This window comes from Mchenga conophoros, linkage group LG20, assembly GCF_057382185.1.
Source record: "Mchenga conophoros isolate Kocher_MC1m ecotype Shallow Benthic linkage group LG20, M_conophoros_male_GT1.1, whole genome shotgun sequence".
Taxonomy (NCBI): Eukaryota; Metazoa; Chordata; class Actinopteri; order Cichliformes; family Cichlidae; genus Mchenga; species Mchenga conophoros.
The window spans coordinates 34,837,095-34,856,167 of NC_140545.1; the positions used below are offsets into that span (position 1 = coordinate 34,837,095).

Below are 19,073 nucleotides of genomic sequence, written 5' to 3' on the forward strand. Positions count from 1 at the left end.
TACATCTTAGATTAAAAAAAATTGTTGAAACCTGTTGTCCTTAATTAGATGGCCCCGTAGCAGCTGCCAGAGGGCAAGAGATGAAACAGGTTAAATCGAGGATGCGAGGGGTCCTTCTAAACATTTTTGGCCTTCGTGAGGCAGCAAAGGTGTACAAGCCCTGCTGGGAGGGCAGAGAGCAGCCGACAGTCTTCTTTATAGAGGGGATGTAAAAGGTCAAAATACATATATCTGGTTTGCAGAACGTCATTTCTAGAGATGTGCCTTAAAATTTGATCTGAAATGACTCGTTATTCGTCATTGATAAGATATTACAATATTTACTTCCCTTTACTGCCAAATGTGTTTCACGAATGACGCACCTCACGGTGTCCCCTAGTGGTGGCCCTGGTGCCATTCCCGAGTCAGTCCTTTATGAATTCATTTAAAGAAAGTGCTCCAAGTTAAATAATTATATAGCAAAGCAAACTTTTTAAAAATGAGAATGTGTGTTTTTCTAACGTGATAAACTTCTATTATTATGAAGTTTAAACCAGAAAAAAGGAAAAAAAACTTTGTATTTTTTTTAGCGTGAAAAGCCGAAGGAGGGCAGTGTTTCACTCATACATACGTCTGACTCCTCTTTGCTTTGCTTTCTTCTTCATGTATCAGCCCCACCCAAACAGGAAGTAGCCCCTAAATCCCCCCCCCCCCCAACACGTTAACTAACAATTTAAACGTACCTAATGAAAATTAAAACTGTAGACTAAAACAGCTTTAATTTTATTTACTGTAGAGACCTTCTTGTATACATGTATACGTGCCCACGCTAAACGTTTGTTTAATATAAGGTTTGAACATACGTTTTTTGTGTACTGTTTTATTTTGAAGGGTGCCACACCGGATGTGATGAGCTGCGTTACTTTCGTATTTGACATAGCCGTGAGTAAAAGGCGTAGCTAGTAAACACCACAGCAGACGTCCGAGGCTGAAAACACCGATTGATTAAACCCGTGCCACGGTACATGCTAAGCCTACCGGTGTGTTTGGTTCTCCCGGTGCCGTCCGCGGTTGTCATAGTGACTGTCAGCCTCCAAAACACCAGAACTGTCGGGGCGTTAGCCAGCCAGCTAACAAGCTAGCATAGCCATCAAGACGTAGCAGCATCAGTCGCAGCTAGCATTAGCATTAGGAGCAGAAGACAAAGATGATAGCCCTTATCAACAAGCTGCTGGACTGGTTCAAGGCGCTCTTCTGGAAGGAGGAGATGGAACTGACCCTAGTTGGGCTGCAGTACTCGGGGAAGACGACCTTCGTTAATGTGATAGCGGTAAGGCTAATTTTTAACTGCTAGCAGATGTGCCAGCTGTCAGTTAGCATCTGGTTGCATCCATTGTTGTCCTGCAGCGGTGAGGTCAGCGTGTCTCCAACAGGAGTCGATAAGGTGGTTGTTAAATCAGTTTCTGCACAGAGCTGCAGCCCGACTTCATGCCCCCCCGGTGATAGAAGCTGCTAAGGCTTCGCATGAAGCCCATGATCGAGCGATAATTTATGACAACTGCTTTTACATTTGCACCGGTGGGCTTTGGACAGAAGTGAAGGCCACCCTTTGGGACTGGACTGTCATGCTTAGCCCTGTTATCAGGGCCGCTGTTGAGACTTTCATGTCTAGTGATGATGGGCGCCCCCCCCCCCAAACAGCCCAACCCGACCCGACCCTGCCCAGCTCATGTCACTGACCTACCCTATCACACACTAGTCACCCCCCTGTCATACCTCATTAGCCTCCTGTGCTGCCCAGTAACATAGTTAATGATTGAGTGACCCACTAACATATATTGTCCTTAACTCAGTGAGGTTTCCTTGGTTGTCTTTTATTGATTTTGACACCATTATTGATTATTCTTATGGCTCATATTCTTTTATTGATTCACCATCAGTTTTCTGTGTGACCGATATTAGATCTGCACATGTTTTCACTTCTATTATCTTTAAGTCTGAAGATGCTTTATAAAATATGCTTTTTTCCCATAAATGCTCGTCTTTCCCTTAAAAAAACTAGGAGAACAATGTTCTGTTAAGTTTATATTTACAATTTATAGATGTTCTATGTAGTTTCACTGTAGTTTTTGTTTAGGTTTAGTGTTAGCTAAGCTTGTTTGTTTGGGGGCGGGGGGTTCAACTTTTTGGAAGCCAACTTTTTGGCCTTCATGATTTCAGACTTTTCTGTGACCTGCTGATATTTTGCAGATTCAGATTTTCTTTCTACGAAACTATAACTGAAAACATATCAAAACAAAAATCAAGCTTCAATGGTGTTTTCATAACAATGAAAATGATTAAACTTTATAATGGCCATGCTGCTGTAGCTGGCTCTGAGCTGTGGATATCCTTATTTTTCATATATATAGGTTCAAAGTAAGTGTTAAAATACAAAAGTAACACTTAGGATACTTCCTGTTTGTTTTATTTTAGTGAGAACTCAATATTGTTTTTGTCTTTTCCAAAAGTCTTATTTATATTGTGGTTATCTGAACGGTTGATTCACACAAAGTGAGTAGCTAAACTTTCCAAATGAACTTTACCAGCCAGTGGATGATGTCAGAGTTACTCTCTGCACCTTTTATGATATAGTCTTTGTATAACTGTACGTTTCTTTGTGTTTTTCAGTCTGGTCAGTTCAGTGAAGACATGATTCCCACAGTCGGATTCAACATGAGGAAGATCACTAAAGGCAACGTCACCATCAAGGTCGATAGCTCCGTTTGCTGCCTTTGTCATGTGTGCTTTGTGGATTCTTTTTTTTTTTTTTTTTCAAATTAATTTGAAACAATAATCCATAAAACATGTATTTAGCATTATAAGGGATACAAAACAGCTGGGGGTTTTTGTTGTTTGTGTTGGGGGGGGTAGGGGTGGGCGATAGAAACTATATACGATAGAAACAATACAAATTTGGCCAACGATAGAGATTTTGACTATATCGCTCTATTGCGATAGCACATGTTGATGATGTCATCAAGCTGCGCCTGTTTTGGTCGAAAGCATCGCAACGGCTACAACCATTATCATCTGCAAATTATGGTGGGCGACAGTCATAGCAAAGAGATGAAGCACTTTTGAAATATGGGGAAAGCCAAAAACTGTGCTTCCTCCACTTCCGTAACATTGATTCATTAATGTTGAATTCTCTCGCAGCTGCTCTGTTCCCATATTGTTGCAGTATATTAATAACTAACCTGGATGAATGATCTCAGTTGTTCTCCTGACTGAAGTTTGGACTGAAGTCCTCAATTTATAAATCATAGCAATCATTCTGGTACTTAGCATTATACACTATATGTGTCTCAGCTATTTCAGTAACCCTTTAAAAACAGCAATTTTAACAAAAATAATGATATTGGTATTATTTTTACTTTTTTATCAATATTATTTCTTTTGCCTTTTAATTTGTAGTTTATATTAAATTTGTAGTTCTCACTTAGTTTCTTCTTCCTTGTGTTTGTAGCTGTGGGATATTGGCGGTCAGCCTCGGTTCAGGAGCATGTGGGAGCGTTACTGTCGAGGAGTCAGCGCTATCGTGTAAGTCCTGGTTTCATTAACTGAGATATTCCTGACTATAGAACCTAAATGTAAAAATAAAAAGTGCAAGCCCTGAGCTGTAAAACTGCTGTGGGTATGAGTGGTCAGATTAATGAACACATGTTAGAAAAACCCTTGAAACTGATCTTTAGAAATGCAGGATTCTCATATTAACCCAGTTGTGTTGTTGAGATGTGACAGGAGCGCTGCAGTGAATGTGGGTCAGATTTATGTAACAAGAAGCACCAACGTTGGTTTGCAAATGCAGCTGAGATGCAGTAACAGTGATACTGAAAGGCTCCCAAACATTTTCATCAACCTTGATATCTTAAAATGTGAAGTTAAGCAAATTTTATTTGTCAAGTTGATGACTTTTTACACAGGTTTTCCATATACTGTATATTAACCATGGACAGTCTTAGCAATTAGTCCTTTGTCATTTTGGAGTGTTTTAGTGACCGTGTTTAGATGAGACGATGGAGTTCTTAGTTAACAGCTAATGCAAGCAATACATAAACTGTCACATTTAACACAAAGATACCTGAGATGCCCGCTGTCCTGTATTATTAGCAGATCATTGAAATAATAGAATTACTGCTGAACAGATTTTTAGACTCTTAACTTCACATAAAGTCATGATATATGTCAAATAATTTCATTAAGGGCTGCTATAGGCACAAACAACAAAACATGGTCAAGAGGCTCATTTCAGACATTGGAATCAGTTGAAGCTCCTAATTATTCTTTCTGGACCTTGATTTTCCTCTAGTGGACCTTAGAGGAACAAGAATTTTTCTCCCACTATTGTGTTGACTATTTTTCAGCCCTCGACCTTCCCACTTAATTTTTTCTTGTTTTTTCCTGTTGCAGTTACATGGTGGATGCAGCAGACCCAGAGAAGATTGAAGCCTCCAAGAATGAACTCCACAACCTGCTGGACAAACCGCAGCTGCAGGGGATTCCTGTAAGAACAACAACCCAACTGACCCAAGCAGAGCCGAGCTTTCCCACTGAGCCCGACTTACACAAACACAAAGCTGATAGCGACACATGACATTGATGCACAACATGAAATGGGAACCAGCTGAACCTAGCAGAAGCTAAACAGACAGAAGAGCAGTTATCAAGCCACTAGAGGAAATGAGGGGAGAGCACATTTAAGAAATAACCAGAGTTAACTGTTTGACTTAGATCAAGCTCAGGCCTTTTCCTTATTTACGCAGGTAGTCTGCTGTTTACAGCTGCCATTTAACAAGTAAAATTAAATATTGCAATATGTTCAGCTGATTTTTGTTTCACCTGCATCTCCAGGTTTTGGTTCTGGGGAATAAGAGAGACCTACCAGGAGCTTTGGATGAGAAGGAGCTCATAGAGAGGATGTAAGTCCACGCCAACACGCTGAGTCTCACTTCTGACTCAGACCTGATGTTCCCCTGTGGAGTCGTTTGGTGCATTGGCTGTAGTATCATCACACTCAGTGTCCAAAATTAACTTTTTCACTGAATGCCTAAAAAACATCCAGTGAGCAAACATTTTTTTCTCAAGGCAAAACAACCTTTTGACGTCACATATTTTTTTCTATTTCTGTACACTTCCATACATCAATATTTGATGAATTCTAGCTCGAAAAACGAAGTTAAATTCAAAATCCTTCTGAGTGGAATACATTTTTCTTTGACCTTGTGTGTGTTTGTTTCTTATCAGGAACCTGTCGGCAATCCAGGACAGAGAGATCTGCTGCTACTCCATCTCCTGCAAAGAGAAAGACAACATTGGTACAACACAAACACACACACATGCTCATAAATTTAAAAAAACGTATGTTCTTTGTGCATTAGCCCTAAAGTTATGTTCAGAACAGTTTTGTTATTTTGTGGAAACAAAGCAAACACATCATTACATTTCCATGCCAAATTGAAGTTTCTGGCAAAAACCTAAAGGTCAACCAGCAAAACACTCAGTGTCTGTTAAATTGCACAAACATGTGTACGTGTGTTTGGCTGATAACTTTTGTCTCTGGACGCAGTGAAATCCCTGAGAAACATTAATGAGACCACAGAGACAAGAGGTTTGTTCAGAACACAGTGCAGATAGCCGATCCTTAACTTTGGTTTCCATTAAGACACGTGCTATGCATGCGTAAACCACAGAAACAATAGGTTGTGATGGTAAGCTGTTAAAAAATGGTTTGATTTTGTCACTTTAAATGAACGAGTAAATTTCATTCATCATTTAACAAGAATTTATGTGGACATCAAAGGATGTTGCAGTTGCTTTCATAGTGCTGTCGGGCTATTGAAAAAAAGCACTATGAAAGAGTTTGTATAGACAATTATTACCAAAAAAGAATAGAAAAACTGTCAGTATTAATGAATATAATATATTAATTATAGATCTTCATATTTATTTTATCCATCCATCAATCCCTTCTCTCACGTTTATCCAGTTCAGGGTCGCGGGGCCACTGGAGCCCATCTCAACTGTGTGAATGTGAGAAAAAGAAAGCTTTGACTTCTTATGAAAGCACATTGGGGACCTTATTTCTCACAGTCCCATTAGCATCCCTGTAATATGTCTGACACAAGTTTTTACATCTCAGTTATTAACTACGAAACATCAAGTGCTGAGAAGTATCATGAAACCAATTATTTCTTACTCGTTTTGTAAATGATATAGTAGTTGATGATGAGTCTGTTTATCAGGCTAAGGTGGAGTCAGAACAACAAAAGAAAACACATGTAGGAAGAAAGCGACTGGTGACTTCAGGCTGTAGGCGTTCAAAGACTCCAATATATTATAATCAAATATAATATATATTTGCACATTACCATATTCAGTACAAAGTTTGCCCCCTTTAACTTCAGATTAAACACCATTATAATCAAAAGAAGGTTGATGGTCCCATCCACAGTCATTTATTTTTACCAGTATGGCTCATTTATGGGGCATCCACACCCTTTCTGGCAACGGCCTGAATGGAGGAACTGGGGATGTAAAGTGGCTTGCAGATGAGCAGCTGTGGGCCGGCTGGAGCAGCTTAACCAGCTCACTCTGTATATGAGATGTGTCAGCTTAGAAGAGCTGAGCCATCAACAGTCTGAGCTTACATCATGGCCAGCCTGAAGGGTACACGGTTTTCAATTAGTGTTTACACATATAAAACTTGTTAAAGAAACGAGCTTCAAGCCAAGAGCTAAAACTGAAAGTTGCTCTTTACTTTTCTTTTCTTCTCTGATTTCTGTTCAAGCGCCTCTATGCAATGCTGACATCACATCTCTCTCTGCAGACATCACTCTTCAGTGGTTGATCCAACACTCCAGGACTAAGAGGAGTTCCTGAGAAATGACACATTCCCAACAGTACAGGCCAAGCCCACCTACCCCAATACCCCCCAGCTATCCTCTCTGTCATCTACCCCTCTTAATACCGCCTAGCCCCAGTTACCTGATCCCTCTACACCTTTGGATGCACTGATACCTCTTTGTTTTTTGATGAAGTATCACAGCAGGTTGAACACATAAGAAACCAAAGCAAAGCCACGGCTACAGAATTTCCCCGTGTGCACTGATGCAGCCAAAATCAGCACAAGCCCAAAATGGCCCAAACAAACAACCATTTTGTTTCAATAAGCAAACTTTGGGCTGCTTGCCTGCATCTGCAGAAGGATCTAGATGGTCCATTTCTGGTTCTTCAAAGCATTATTCAAAGAAGCATTATGTAGAGAACCGACCTGTATTGTTCATGTATGAAGGCAGACACATTAAAACCTGTAAGTACTGTGCATGATTGCATGGTAAAAGACGACTGACAGCAGGAAAAGTGGTATCTGTGCATCTTTACAGATTCGCACAACAGCCGCCATCATTACCTGATTTTAAACGATCAAATGTTTTTCAGCCATTTTTAGTCTTAATGATCAGGAGAAGCTGTTATTTTCGATTAATGGCCACAAAGACACATGTTAAGCATTATTAGCTGGTTAATGAGCGGCTGTTTTGTGCATCTTTCCTAAAGATTTCCCATGAGCCTTTTCAGCCCCCTCCAAATGCCATCACCACAAATCATTTATTTCTTCTCGTCTTTCTCCCATTTTCCCGTTCTACCTCCATATCTTCCATCCTTCGTATAATCCTGAGAACCTCCTCTTCTTCCTCCTCCGTCTGTTGCAAACTGCTCCTCCACTGTATTCCCTCTCTGTTCCCTTTCTTTTCTTTTGGATGTTACCTTCGTTCTGTCCTTCCTTGTCACCAAGCCCCGCCCCTCGCCGTCTCCTCTCTCTCTCTTGCGGAGTGAGGAGTTAAATACCTTTTTATTGCACTGTTAATTTTGTTTTTTGTAAGATATTAATAATGAGAATAATGTTAATAATCTTATTGTGACATAACCTGATCTGTCCAGACTTAAGGAAATGGTACTTTAACTGAAGAAGTGTTTATGTTCATATCTCTGTAATAAGCTTTTTATTTTCTATTTGTTTTTTTGCTTCTTTCTTTTTTTTATTGTCGTTTTTTTTTTTTTTTTTTACTTCATAAGTCGAATATGGTTGTCTAACTAGACTAGTGTTTACTGCTCTGAAATGTCTGCTGATTGGACAGCGGGGGTCATGTGATTACATGCAGCTATCACATCATGTTGGCCAAAATGAAACCGTGTAGTTTGCTTGACTTGGAGAAACCCTCACGTATCAGATTTTTATTTTGAAGCTGATCAATTTACAAGTTTTTATACACATATTTATTCACCTTATTAATACCTCACATCAGATTTGACAACGTGTTATTTATAATCACCACAAGATGGCATCATAAGTATCGCCCATATTTGTTCATCTGACTGCAAATATGGATTAAAAATTATTTGTCATTTTGTGCACAGAAAGGTCTGAAAATGATCAAATTCCATCGAATGAACATAAACAGAATTGAACTGAAATTGGAAAGAACTAAAGTTTTCACCAGAAACTGGACATAATTGCCAGTTTTTATTATTTTAAAATCCAAACAATATTCCTGTTCACTTTTTTAATATCGTGTTCATAATTAGAATTAAGTCATTATACAAATGAACTAAAATCAGGACCTGGTTAAGAAAGTTAAAAATTCAGTTTACTCTTTATTTCCCAGTTTGGATCACACGTTTTGGAAATGAGTCTTTCACATTTACTTGCATAGTTATATTTGTGTCTTTTTGGTCATAGTTTTGCATATTAAGTCTTGAAATGGATGCGTTTTCTACAAATCATGCACACATAAATGCACACATCCTTTCTTTTGACACTTGGGAGCCGTGAGCGTCTACATAAACTCTCTACAGCAAACGTTTGTGTATATATTGAAAACAACAAGAGGACTTTCTTTTGGGTGTTGCTGGTATCAAAATGATGCTACACAGATATCACTTTACTCTTATTTGTATAATTTATATTTATATGTTCAGTTGGTGCTCAGTTAGCTGGACTTGACCTGCAGGCTAATGTTGAACCTTTAGGTGTTGAGGCACAGTGTTGACAAGTTATCGTATAATTATGTCAGGTCACAGAAGGTGGTTGAAGGTCTCTCTCCCAAAATGGTTTCCATAACGTAGCACTGGAACACGCTTAACATTAACATTGTTTAGGCATGCCACGTCACCCGTTTGTCTCATTTGGATTTCATTTTGGTCAACTCCTGTTGGATCACATGACATCCTGGTCCTGACAGCAGCCAATCAGACAGGAAAAGGAAGAAGCATTACGTGTTTGTTCTGTAATTTGGTTGCTTTGCTTAAATGTGGTCAGACTGCTTTACACTGTCGCGACGAATAAGGTTAGTCTGCCTTAAGATTTTAGGTAAAGCCTGTGTTCCTGTGACACAAACATATAGATCGGTAAATATTGTTAAAATTGGGGGGAAAAAACAGGATTCAAACAGCCCACTTTGCTAACATTTTCTTGGAAATCCAGCCAAACCTTTTTTTTAGATACCCTGCTAACAACCAGCAACACAAACTAATCTCAACACCTCTTGTAGCAGTGCAGTCACAGGAGGTCAAGTGGTTCTCTTAAAAGTGCTTGATTCATCGAAAACATCAGTTTTAATTCAAAATATTCAATTTACAGTCTTAAATATCACCTTAAATGGTGATTGTTAAGAATGCTGTTGGCCCAGCTGAAAATCTCTAGAATGGAAGTTCCAACAATAAAAGATTGTGCTTCCAAGGAACTCCACAGATCACGGATCATGTATGCTTCTGAGAGGTTTGCTTGGTAGACGTATGACACTGAACTCTTAAAAATGCCGACTCAGGAAATCGAGATTGAATGTCAGAGGGTGCAAGATGCATGCTCCCACGCCAAAAAACTACGACTGAACTCTAGTTTTTAGCAACTCTGTTCAAAAGCCCTGAGAAAATTAGCTAAGCGCTCCGCACTGGAGGCTTGAGACAGTGCAGCCCTTTGAAGTTGAAATCCGAGCAACTCCGTGCAAAACTTAGAAGAATGTGAGGTTAAAGTTATACAGATATTATTATCAGTGGTATCGCTAAATCTGCAGTTTGGCCTTCTTTATCCCGACAGTGAAAAGCTGCTTATTTCTTAACAACCGCCCAGAGCCAGCGATCTGAAGGAGCTGTGTTCGTGAGCTGGCAGCCCCAGTAGGTGCAGCATTTTCATAACCAACCAATAGTAAGCACAACCAGCGCTAGAAAAGAGAAAACTGAATCTCCCTCAGCCTCAGAAAGCTCTGTTTGCTCTCCAGCTGCTCCAGGTTTCAGGTTCTGGTGTTTTCTGAACCAGACAACAGTTTCTGACTTTGTCCACTCGAGATCTATCAAGCCAGCAAAGTCTTTTCTTCTTTTTTTTCGGTTTAGTTATTGGAGCCATCAGACAGACTTATCTGCAGAGGGGAATTTACAGTAGAGTCTCTCTGTCTTTTACTTTTTATTTGGGAAAATGGACAGTCTATACCTGAACAGTGGAGATTCATAGTTTCAGTTCCACCTCGGCTCGTAAACTCTGACATTCACCAGCCACTTTGACTAGTTTACCAGCCTGCCAAGAGTCCATTAAGACAGATCAGCACCATTCAACAACAGCTGTTGGTTCTTTTTTGTCCTTGTTATTCTGAATGTGTGAAACTTGAAATCCCCCTGCAGGTCTGCTCTGATTGGCTCTGGCCTCTTCTGTTTGCATGCTAAGGACAGGAATTATATATCTGTGGGACCTGATGATGTAAATGCATATTCTGGTGTAACTTTACCATAAAATGGCCTTAATCCAGTGTGTCAACTTGAGTATTACCGTCAGAAAAGTAATGCAAGTGCACAAGGGGAGATGAAGGTAAAACAGTGCAATAAAGTATTGACATGTGCTTAAATATTGTGTTTTTATGACTGAGGAGAATCACACAAAGCTTGCAGTGCTTTTCCTACAGGTGAATACACTGGAATATGGTCACTGGGATAGAAAGTTTGACCTGATTTTTGCTTTTTTGGGTTTTTTTTATATATGGCAGATAATCTAGTGAAGACCAGTGATCCTGCATGTGCAAAACAATTGTGCAGGATGTGTTGTAAAATGTTTCATGGTCATCCTGTGCGCTTGCGTTCAGAAAGCTGTCAAGATTTTTGCATAAATCAGCAGCAAAAACCTGAAAAATCCACACCCTAAAACATGTAAATAGTAACAGTGTTGCACTTTTCAAACCAAGCTTTTTGTTAATCTTTCAAAAATTACTGCAGATACGTGTGCACCCAGTACTGCAAATCCTCTTCATCAGGTTTATAATTTTACATTTTTTTTTGCAACTTATTGATTTATTATAAGTGAAACAGCTTTCACACCACTTCAACCACTTTAAGAGTTAACATTGCAACTTTCAAGAAAGAGAAACGTACCAAAACAAAGTAAACTAAAATTCAGCGATGCCCTAAGGTTTTGGTTTTTGGTTTTAAGTGAAGCCGACTCTAAAGAACAAAACGCGAAGCGTCTCTGCTCTGATGCTGACTGGATTCTTTGTGCTCATGCTGCTGATTCTGTTGTTTTGTGTGTCAGTTTGCACATGCAGGATGATCACAGTGAGACAGCCTGTCATTTTGAACCTGTTTGTACATTATTGGTTAATTAAGTTGATATAATGTGTTTTAATAGAAACATGCTTGTGTATGATACTAATTAAAAACTATGGCGAAAAGTGATACGTTACTTTTTTTTTAACCACATTTTATTATATTTGTTTGTAGATAGATAGATCCAACTATAAATAAGTATCCATAGAGTAAGTAATCCTCTAGGTCTGCCTTGAGTTTGCTCACGGTGCAATCAGACATTGTCTGAGCGAAGGTAATTAAATATCGAGCTTTAAGGGGAGCATTACTTTTTTCTTTATTTTGTAATTATTTATTAGCCTAAACAGGTACAAAATACGGCGTAACTGTAAAATTAAAAAACTTTTACTACACAGTTGACTGAGAGCTTCAGACTATAAACAAACTGTCAAATTCAGAACTGACTGAGCCAATCAGGCAGCAGTATTGTCTGTGACATGTTGGAAGAAACCAGTATATCTGATGGAAAATCGATGTGAAATTGAGCTGCAGTATTACTGATGAGACAGCAGGGGGCAGTGTGTCATGTCAGTTAATGTGTCTGAAGAGTGTGTGTGTGTGTGTGTGTGTGTGTGTGTGTTAGGTCAGCTTTCGGGTCAAATTCAGACTAATTTGTCACTTGAGCAGCAGCACTATGACAAGCATGATTGCAGTGAGACTGAAGGCTGTGAGCTGCTCTGAGGCTGCAGACCACAGAGAAACAACCGAGAACAGCAGTCAGACAGCAGATGTTGGCACAACTGATGTGAAATGTATCTGCTGCTGTATTTGTACACTGAGACAGTTCCCACGATAAAATAAATGACTTGTGGTCAACACTCATTATAATTCCCAACACATTACAGGGCTGACATACTGGAGGTATCGGAGATTTATAGCAGTTAAGGTGATTAATTATTAAAAAGACATTAATGATTAATCCAGAGGAAAAATGTGAGATGGTGTAACTGCCAGAAGATGTTTTGTAGGTTTGCTGTAGTACCCTCTACTGCCACTAGGTGACGCCACTTACTGTTTAATAAGAGGGCAATAAAGGGAATTTTACTGGTAAATAGCTGCTGTCAATGGCAAACTAAGAAGTTAAACATCTTTATTTTTCTCTCTTTTTTACTTTAGTTTTGAATGATCGAAACTAACTGAAAGTCACTCACTTGACTTTCAGTGGACTAATGACAGCTAACGCTAGCTTTCCCATTAGAGCAGATACATTCCTAAATATCTTATGTAGAAAATTCCTGTGTTAAGAGCGCAGACAACATAAAACATCTGGGTTGGAAAAATGAAGCCAACGAGGAAGTGCCTTAAACTTGCTTTCTATCCTTAACCCTGCATTCTCTGTGATGGCCAGCAGAGGGCGACTCCCCTGGTTGCAGACAGTTTTATAGACGTCTATGCTCATTGTCCTAAATAAACACTTTCCTTGCGAGATTATGGGTTCCAGCTCTAGTTTGAACATGAAGTTCATTTTATAAATTATTGTATGATGGATGGACATTCAACAAAGCTCTTAGTTTGAAGCACGTCGAATCCCTCCAGCACGGCCTCCCGAGGAATGTATGGTTGCATCACGCCAGCAACTCTCTTTCCATTCAGGGTTGTATTTTGGTGGGTAAGTGACAGTTTAGAGGAGAGAAAAAGCAGTGTGGAGCTCCGTTTTCTCAGCGATTCAAAAGCAGACGGACAAAAAAAGCAGAAGAAAAGAAGCTGAAAGGGAAAAAAGGAAAACGCTGGTCATTTGGTCATTTGGTTGTGACGTGATCGCACTGATAAAAACTCCCAACTAAGTCTAACCTTATCCTCATTTCTCCTTCTCTGCATCCATCCATTCCTCTCTCCGCAGACCCTCCCTCCATTTTTTTCTCTGAGCTACTTGTCGACAAGTGGGCAAAACTTCTCTTTCATAGTGTGAAGTGTGTGTGTGTGTGTGTGTGTGTGTGTGTGTGTGTGTGTGTGTGTGTGTGCGCGCAACTACTTTTATACCAATCGACAAAGAAGCAGGCCTCACAGTTTCCTGTCTGCAGTACAAGGTGGTCCCACCAGTGTGTGTGTGTGTGTGTGCATGTATTTGTTTCCAGTGAGAGTCAACCCAGCTCTCCATCGGGGACCCCGTCCTTGTAGCCATGGCAACAGTATTCCCCTCCTCCTCTTAACTCCTTTCCTCATCAGTTTTCCCACAGAACAAAACCAACATTGTGCTCCTGGTTTTGTGTGTGTGTGTGTGTGTGTGTGTGTGTGTGTGTGTGTGTGTGTGTGTGTGTGTATGCATGCATGAGACATTCAGGTCAGATTAGTTTGTGTTCATTGAGCTTGGACTCGAAGACACACAAATGAACGCACACATCCTCACACATACACACTTGTTGCTCTTCATTCACTCGGCCTCATCTTGGCGATAAGAGGGCCAAGGTTCACACACACTTTTCCAGAGAAGTTCTCCATATCAGTGGATTTCACACGGGGAGCGCGAGGTTGCCTTTTCAGATGCAAAGTAATGAGGACGACAGAGAAACCTTTTTATGTTGCATGCACCAAACCGATCGAGCATTTTTTATGTTTGTTTCCAAAACTCTAAATTTATGAGTCAGCTCAATACCTGAGAGTGATTAGTGACCAATAATGAACTGCAGGACATTTGTCCTATCATGTGGAGCTTCTGAATTCTGCTGCAAACACTTATGTTTATGCTGTTTAAAAGGTCCACTGTGAGGGCTCAGAGCTTTATCATAAGCCGTATACACTGCTGGGCCAGAAAAAAAAGCATTGATATTTTATTGGCATGCATTCATGTTGGCATTGTTTAAATAAGCTCATGCAATGTCACAATATTTAATTCTGTCCAGTGTTTCTTTCATTTTTCACTGAGAGCTTGTATTGATAATAGCAGGGGTCAGATCACTGCTTCAAGCTTCTGCAGCGCGTCTCAAAGATTGTCAGCAGGGTTACGGTTACTCTGTCGACTGGTGGCCAGTCACTGTGTAAAAAAACTGATATCTTACTAGCTGTGATAGATGCATCACTTCATCAGTGTTTCTTCTTCTTATCCAAGGATGCCCATCACTCTGGAAGAGAGTAAATCATCAGACCTGGTGACCCTTCTGAATTACTCCAGAGTTCAGTCTTTCTGACAAGTCGAAGCCATTTATTTTTATCATTAGCCATTCTTTGTCACATTATGTGTGAAAATGCTTTTGTTTTCACTTTGAGACAGAGCTGTGAGTTCCACTGTTGATTTGTTATCGTCTGATTTTCCTCAAACGTTTAAGTGATCATGTTTACTGAAGATTCTGGCATGTGATGGTTCACTGCATCCTTCCAGGTTTTAAAAATGCTTTGGACCATTTTTAACCCTGCGTTACTAGTGTCAAACATCTGCTTAGTTTTTTACTTTGTAAATAATTTTATGCTCACGAAACACAGTAGCATCTTTTCTGACACCACAAGATTAGACGCCTTCAATGGACTGATGAATTTTGTTGTTTTGGTTTGGATTCATTTAAAGTAAATGTGGCCAAGCTAATGGGAGCCTTTGTTTTTGGATTAGAAGACTAAACATTAAGATATAAAGTACCAGGTGTGTGTGTGTGTGTGTGTGTGTGTGTGTGTGTGTGTGTGTGTGTGTGTGTGTGTGTGTGTGCGCAAAAGGCCCCAACAGTGCTAGCACAGTTGAGAGGTCCAGTTTGGTGGAGCTGAGCCCAGCAGACACTGATCTGCTAAAACTCTGCATCTCAACATCTGGCAACCAAAGAGAAGTAATTCCCAACGCCATCATCCAGATGAGTGCGATACAGGAAACCTCCCACAGGTGTTATAAAGAAGGAAACTAGCCATAGTTTTTTAACACTGTACAGTTGTGTGTTGACATGATTTGTGGGGTCAAGGTCTCCCGATGAGTTTTATCCTTAGGATCTGTGTTTAAAGCAGTTTGAATTTGAATTTATTTATTTTAAAGGGACAGTGCAGTTTAACATAGTCCAAGTACAAAACATGAAACTGATGTAACACACATACGTTTATAGCTATTGCTAATTTTCAACAATTGTCCTTTGTTGGGCTTACAATCAAAACAGATACATTTTATTTTATCCATTATTTTTAAAGATTGGTTATATAAGGACACCACAGGCTGAAGTGTAGATGGTGCTGCTTGGGTCCAAACTGTCATACAATATGAAAAATGACAGAGAAACTTAATTCAATACAAGATGATTATGTTCCAGCCATTGTTAGACATCATTTAGATGTGCCGTTAAGGCAGGGGTAGGCAACTCCAGGCCTCGAGGGCCGGTGTCCTGCAGGTTTCAGATCGCACCCTGGGTTAACACACCTGAATCAAATGATTAGTTCATTACCAGGCCTCTGGAGAACTTCAAGAAATGCTGAGGAGCCATTTAGCCCTTTAAATCAGCTGTGATGGATCATGGACACATCTAAAACCTCCAGGACACCGGCACTCGAGGCCTGGAGTTGCCTACCCCTGCGTTAAGGTGTCTGCTGCCTCGCCAGGTGACTTAGCTGGTACGTGTATAACTGCATCATCTGCACAAAGTTGGCAGTTAGCTTTTGGACAACTGGCAGGCAAATCATTTATAAACAAACTAAACAGCAATGGGACAAGAACAGATCCTTGGGGAAAACCCATTCTGTTTTCCAACATGGACGACTTTTCTTTATCAACCCTCACACACTGCTCTCTTTTGTGAAGATGAGACTCAAACCAATCAACTGCCTGCTTTGAAAAGTCAAATTTTATCAACTCGGAAAGAAGTATGTCATGGCTGACAGTGACAAAAGCCTTTTTTAGGTCAAGGAACACTGCACCCACAACATTACCATTATCCAGATTACACTTAATATTTTCAACGAAATAGCAATTTGCCATTTCTGTGGAAAATTTTGGTCTAAAACCGAACTGCATTGGATGAATGAGCTGATTAGTCTCTAAGTAATCAATTAACTGTGCTGCCACAACCTTCTCAAGCACCTTGGAAATAATAAATGATCATAGTAATTGTTAGCATTACTATTATGACACATAATACAAACAGAAAATAAGCATTGGCAAAAAAGATAATAATTTATGATCAAAAACCAGATTACCTCATGAAGATGTGCAGAAATCGGTATTTGTCCCTGGTGGTCGGATGGGTGCTAATGTCATTAAATGTTTAAAAAAAAAGTTGTAAAAGTCTTAGATATTCTTTTCCACTCGTATTTATTTACTTATGTTTTGTGTTAATTCTTCCAAAACCCAAAGATGTATTATTTATAATGACATAATCTTTACATTTTACTGCTAATCTAAGTTTGTTTGTTTTTCTGTGCTTTCTTTGAAAAATACTAACAGTTATTAAACTGATGGCAGGCTAATCATAATACACATGTAAGAGTATTATTGTCTCGGCTTGTCCACCATTGTGCTGCTAAAACAATAGAAAAGTTTTTACATTACAACTAAAACTGTAAACATGAGGTTACAGTCATGAAATCCCAAACTTTAGTTTAATCATATAAAAGAAAAAGAGGCTATAAACTGCATTTAGAAATGTAGCAGTAAAGACGCACCAACCTCGACTACCGATGTGGGGCTCGAACCTGTGACCTTCCTGTTATGCAACTGCAGCCAGTAGTTGGTTCCCATCCAGTCTGTCCCAGTGACACTTTCGCATGACCAATGGAGGTCTAGTCGCCCCTGTGTGTGCGTTCATTAGTGAACAGAGGCGGTTTGTTCACCAGTTTGGATCACAGGGGCGAGCTCTCATCACTGCTAATGAGAACAACATCTCCAGCCTCCTGAAACACTCTGTTCCTCCAACTCTGACTCAGTCTCTCTCTCACTCTCCCTGTTTCTCCACCTCGTTCCACTCTTTCATCCACGATTCATAAGCAGATTTTAGAGGCGCTCAAATTACATAAACGTACCAAATTACATAAAGTTCAGCACCTCAAGTCTCCTTTTTATTGGATCAGATATTGGTGCAGTCCTGACTCAGAAAGCTGGATTGGGTGCTTACGATCCTAATCGACAGTTTTGTAATTTACACATACATGTGATGAACTCTTATTTTTTTAGAAGCATTCCCCCTTTACATATTAAATAGAGTTCACAGCCAATATTTAATCCAACTTTAAGAAGCTTTGAAAAAACAAAACATATTTTAAAAATTACAGCTTCTTTTGTAATGAAAATTATTAATTGGTGGTGATAATCCATCAGTTGGGTTGATTAGATCACTATGGATGATGTGTGTCCTTACATATAGCCTATTTTCGGGGGGTTTTATCCTCCGTCTTTGTGTCCGTTTGTCCGTCTACAGGACGTTTACATTTTTAAATAACCTTCATTGGTTGCTCGGAGTAACCAGGCAAAGACAGGGCAGGAAAGACGCTCACACAGATTACAAAAGTTTGAGTTTCGAGATTAACAGAACTGTGTGTGTGTGTGTGTGTGTGTGTGTGTGTGTGTGTGTGTGTGTGTGTGTGTGTGAGGGAGAATTTGGGCTTGTATCCCATGGAGACAGGACAGTAGTGAGGTCATTGACATGCAGAGCAGCAGCGGCTCTGCTGAAGGAAAATCCTCCTCACTATTAGACTCTTCTCAGAGAGAGGATCCCTGTACTCCATTTAAAACAGCATGTTGGACAAATGCTTTAAAAGCTTTAATGAGATCCTCAAACCAAGAACTCAGAGAGGAACCAAGAAGCTACAATTAGGACCTTTAAATTCTCCACAGAGTGAAATTCATACCTGTTTCATTCATTTATATTTACCAAAATACGAAGATTTTCTATGAAAACCAATCAAAGAATGCATAAATGATTTGACACATACATAAATGTATTACTAATTTGAGCTAAAGTGATGAGTCATTTCACTTTTTACTTGATTATTTGGCTGTTCCAGCGCATATATGGGATTTGTTGCTTTTATTTGCTTCACATTGTATAAATTTTAATGTTTAGTTAAAAGAAAATCCTAAACTTAGAAGGACTTGAGTTTTTTTCAGTGTTGAAATTTTAAAACAGCTGTTGAATCCCAACAAGAATGAAAAACAGGTTCACTGACTGAACGCTAAATTTAAGAATTCTACAGCCGTGATCTTCAACAGACCTGTGAATATTACATGTAAGTTGATGTTTCTGAAATTTAGCATCACAAAAAAACACCTCGACCAGTCAGGGTCTGTGGAACCAACAGCATGTTGCAACAAAAAGGGCACGGTTAAAAAGGGAAGTGAGAAGGACCTCAAACAGGCTTTCTGACAACTGTGGAAACAACAAGATGGATTTTCAGCTGCTGGACGAGGCTCTGGAAACCACCTCTCTCTTTTTAATCTTCTCAGGACCTTATAGTTGTAGTTCTCAGGACCTTCTCAGGAAGGTCCTGCAACATACAGCAGGGGAAGAACAGTACATTTGTATTTTGTAAAGTCC

At 39.6% G+C, this 19,073-nt stretch overlaps 1 protein-coding gene across 1 annotated transcript; it reads left to right on the forward strand.

The window, feature by feature from the left end:
* The first annotated feature begins 897 nt into the window (after positions 1-897).
* LOC146551284 (ADP-ribosylation factor-like protein 8A) lies at positions 898-11,733 on the forward strand. The gene is made up of 7 exons (XM_085259523.1): positions 898-1,309; positions 2,650-2,730; positions 3,488-3,561; positions 4,432-4,525; positions 4,873-4,940; positions 5,266-5,336; positions 6,848-11,733. The coding sequence occupies exons 1-7, from the start codon at positions 1,187-1,189 to the stop codon at positions 6,898-6,900; spliced, it is 564 nt and encodes a 187-aa protein (XP_085115649.1). The 5' UTR covers positions 898-1,186; the 3' UTR covers positions 6,901-11,733.
* Positions 11,734-19,073: the final 7,340 nt, after the last annotated feature.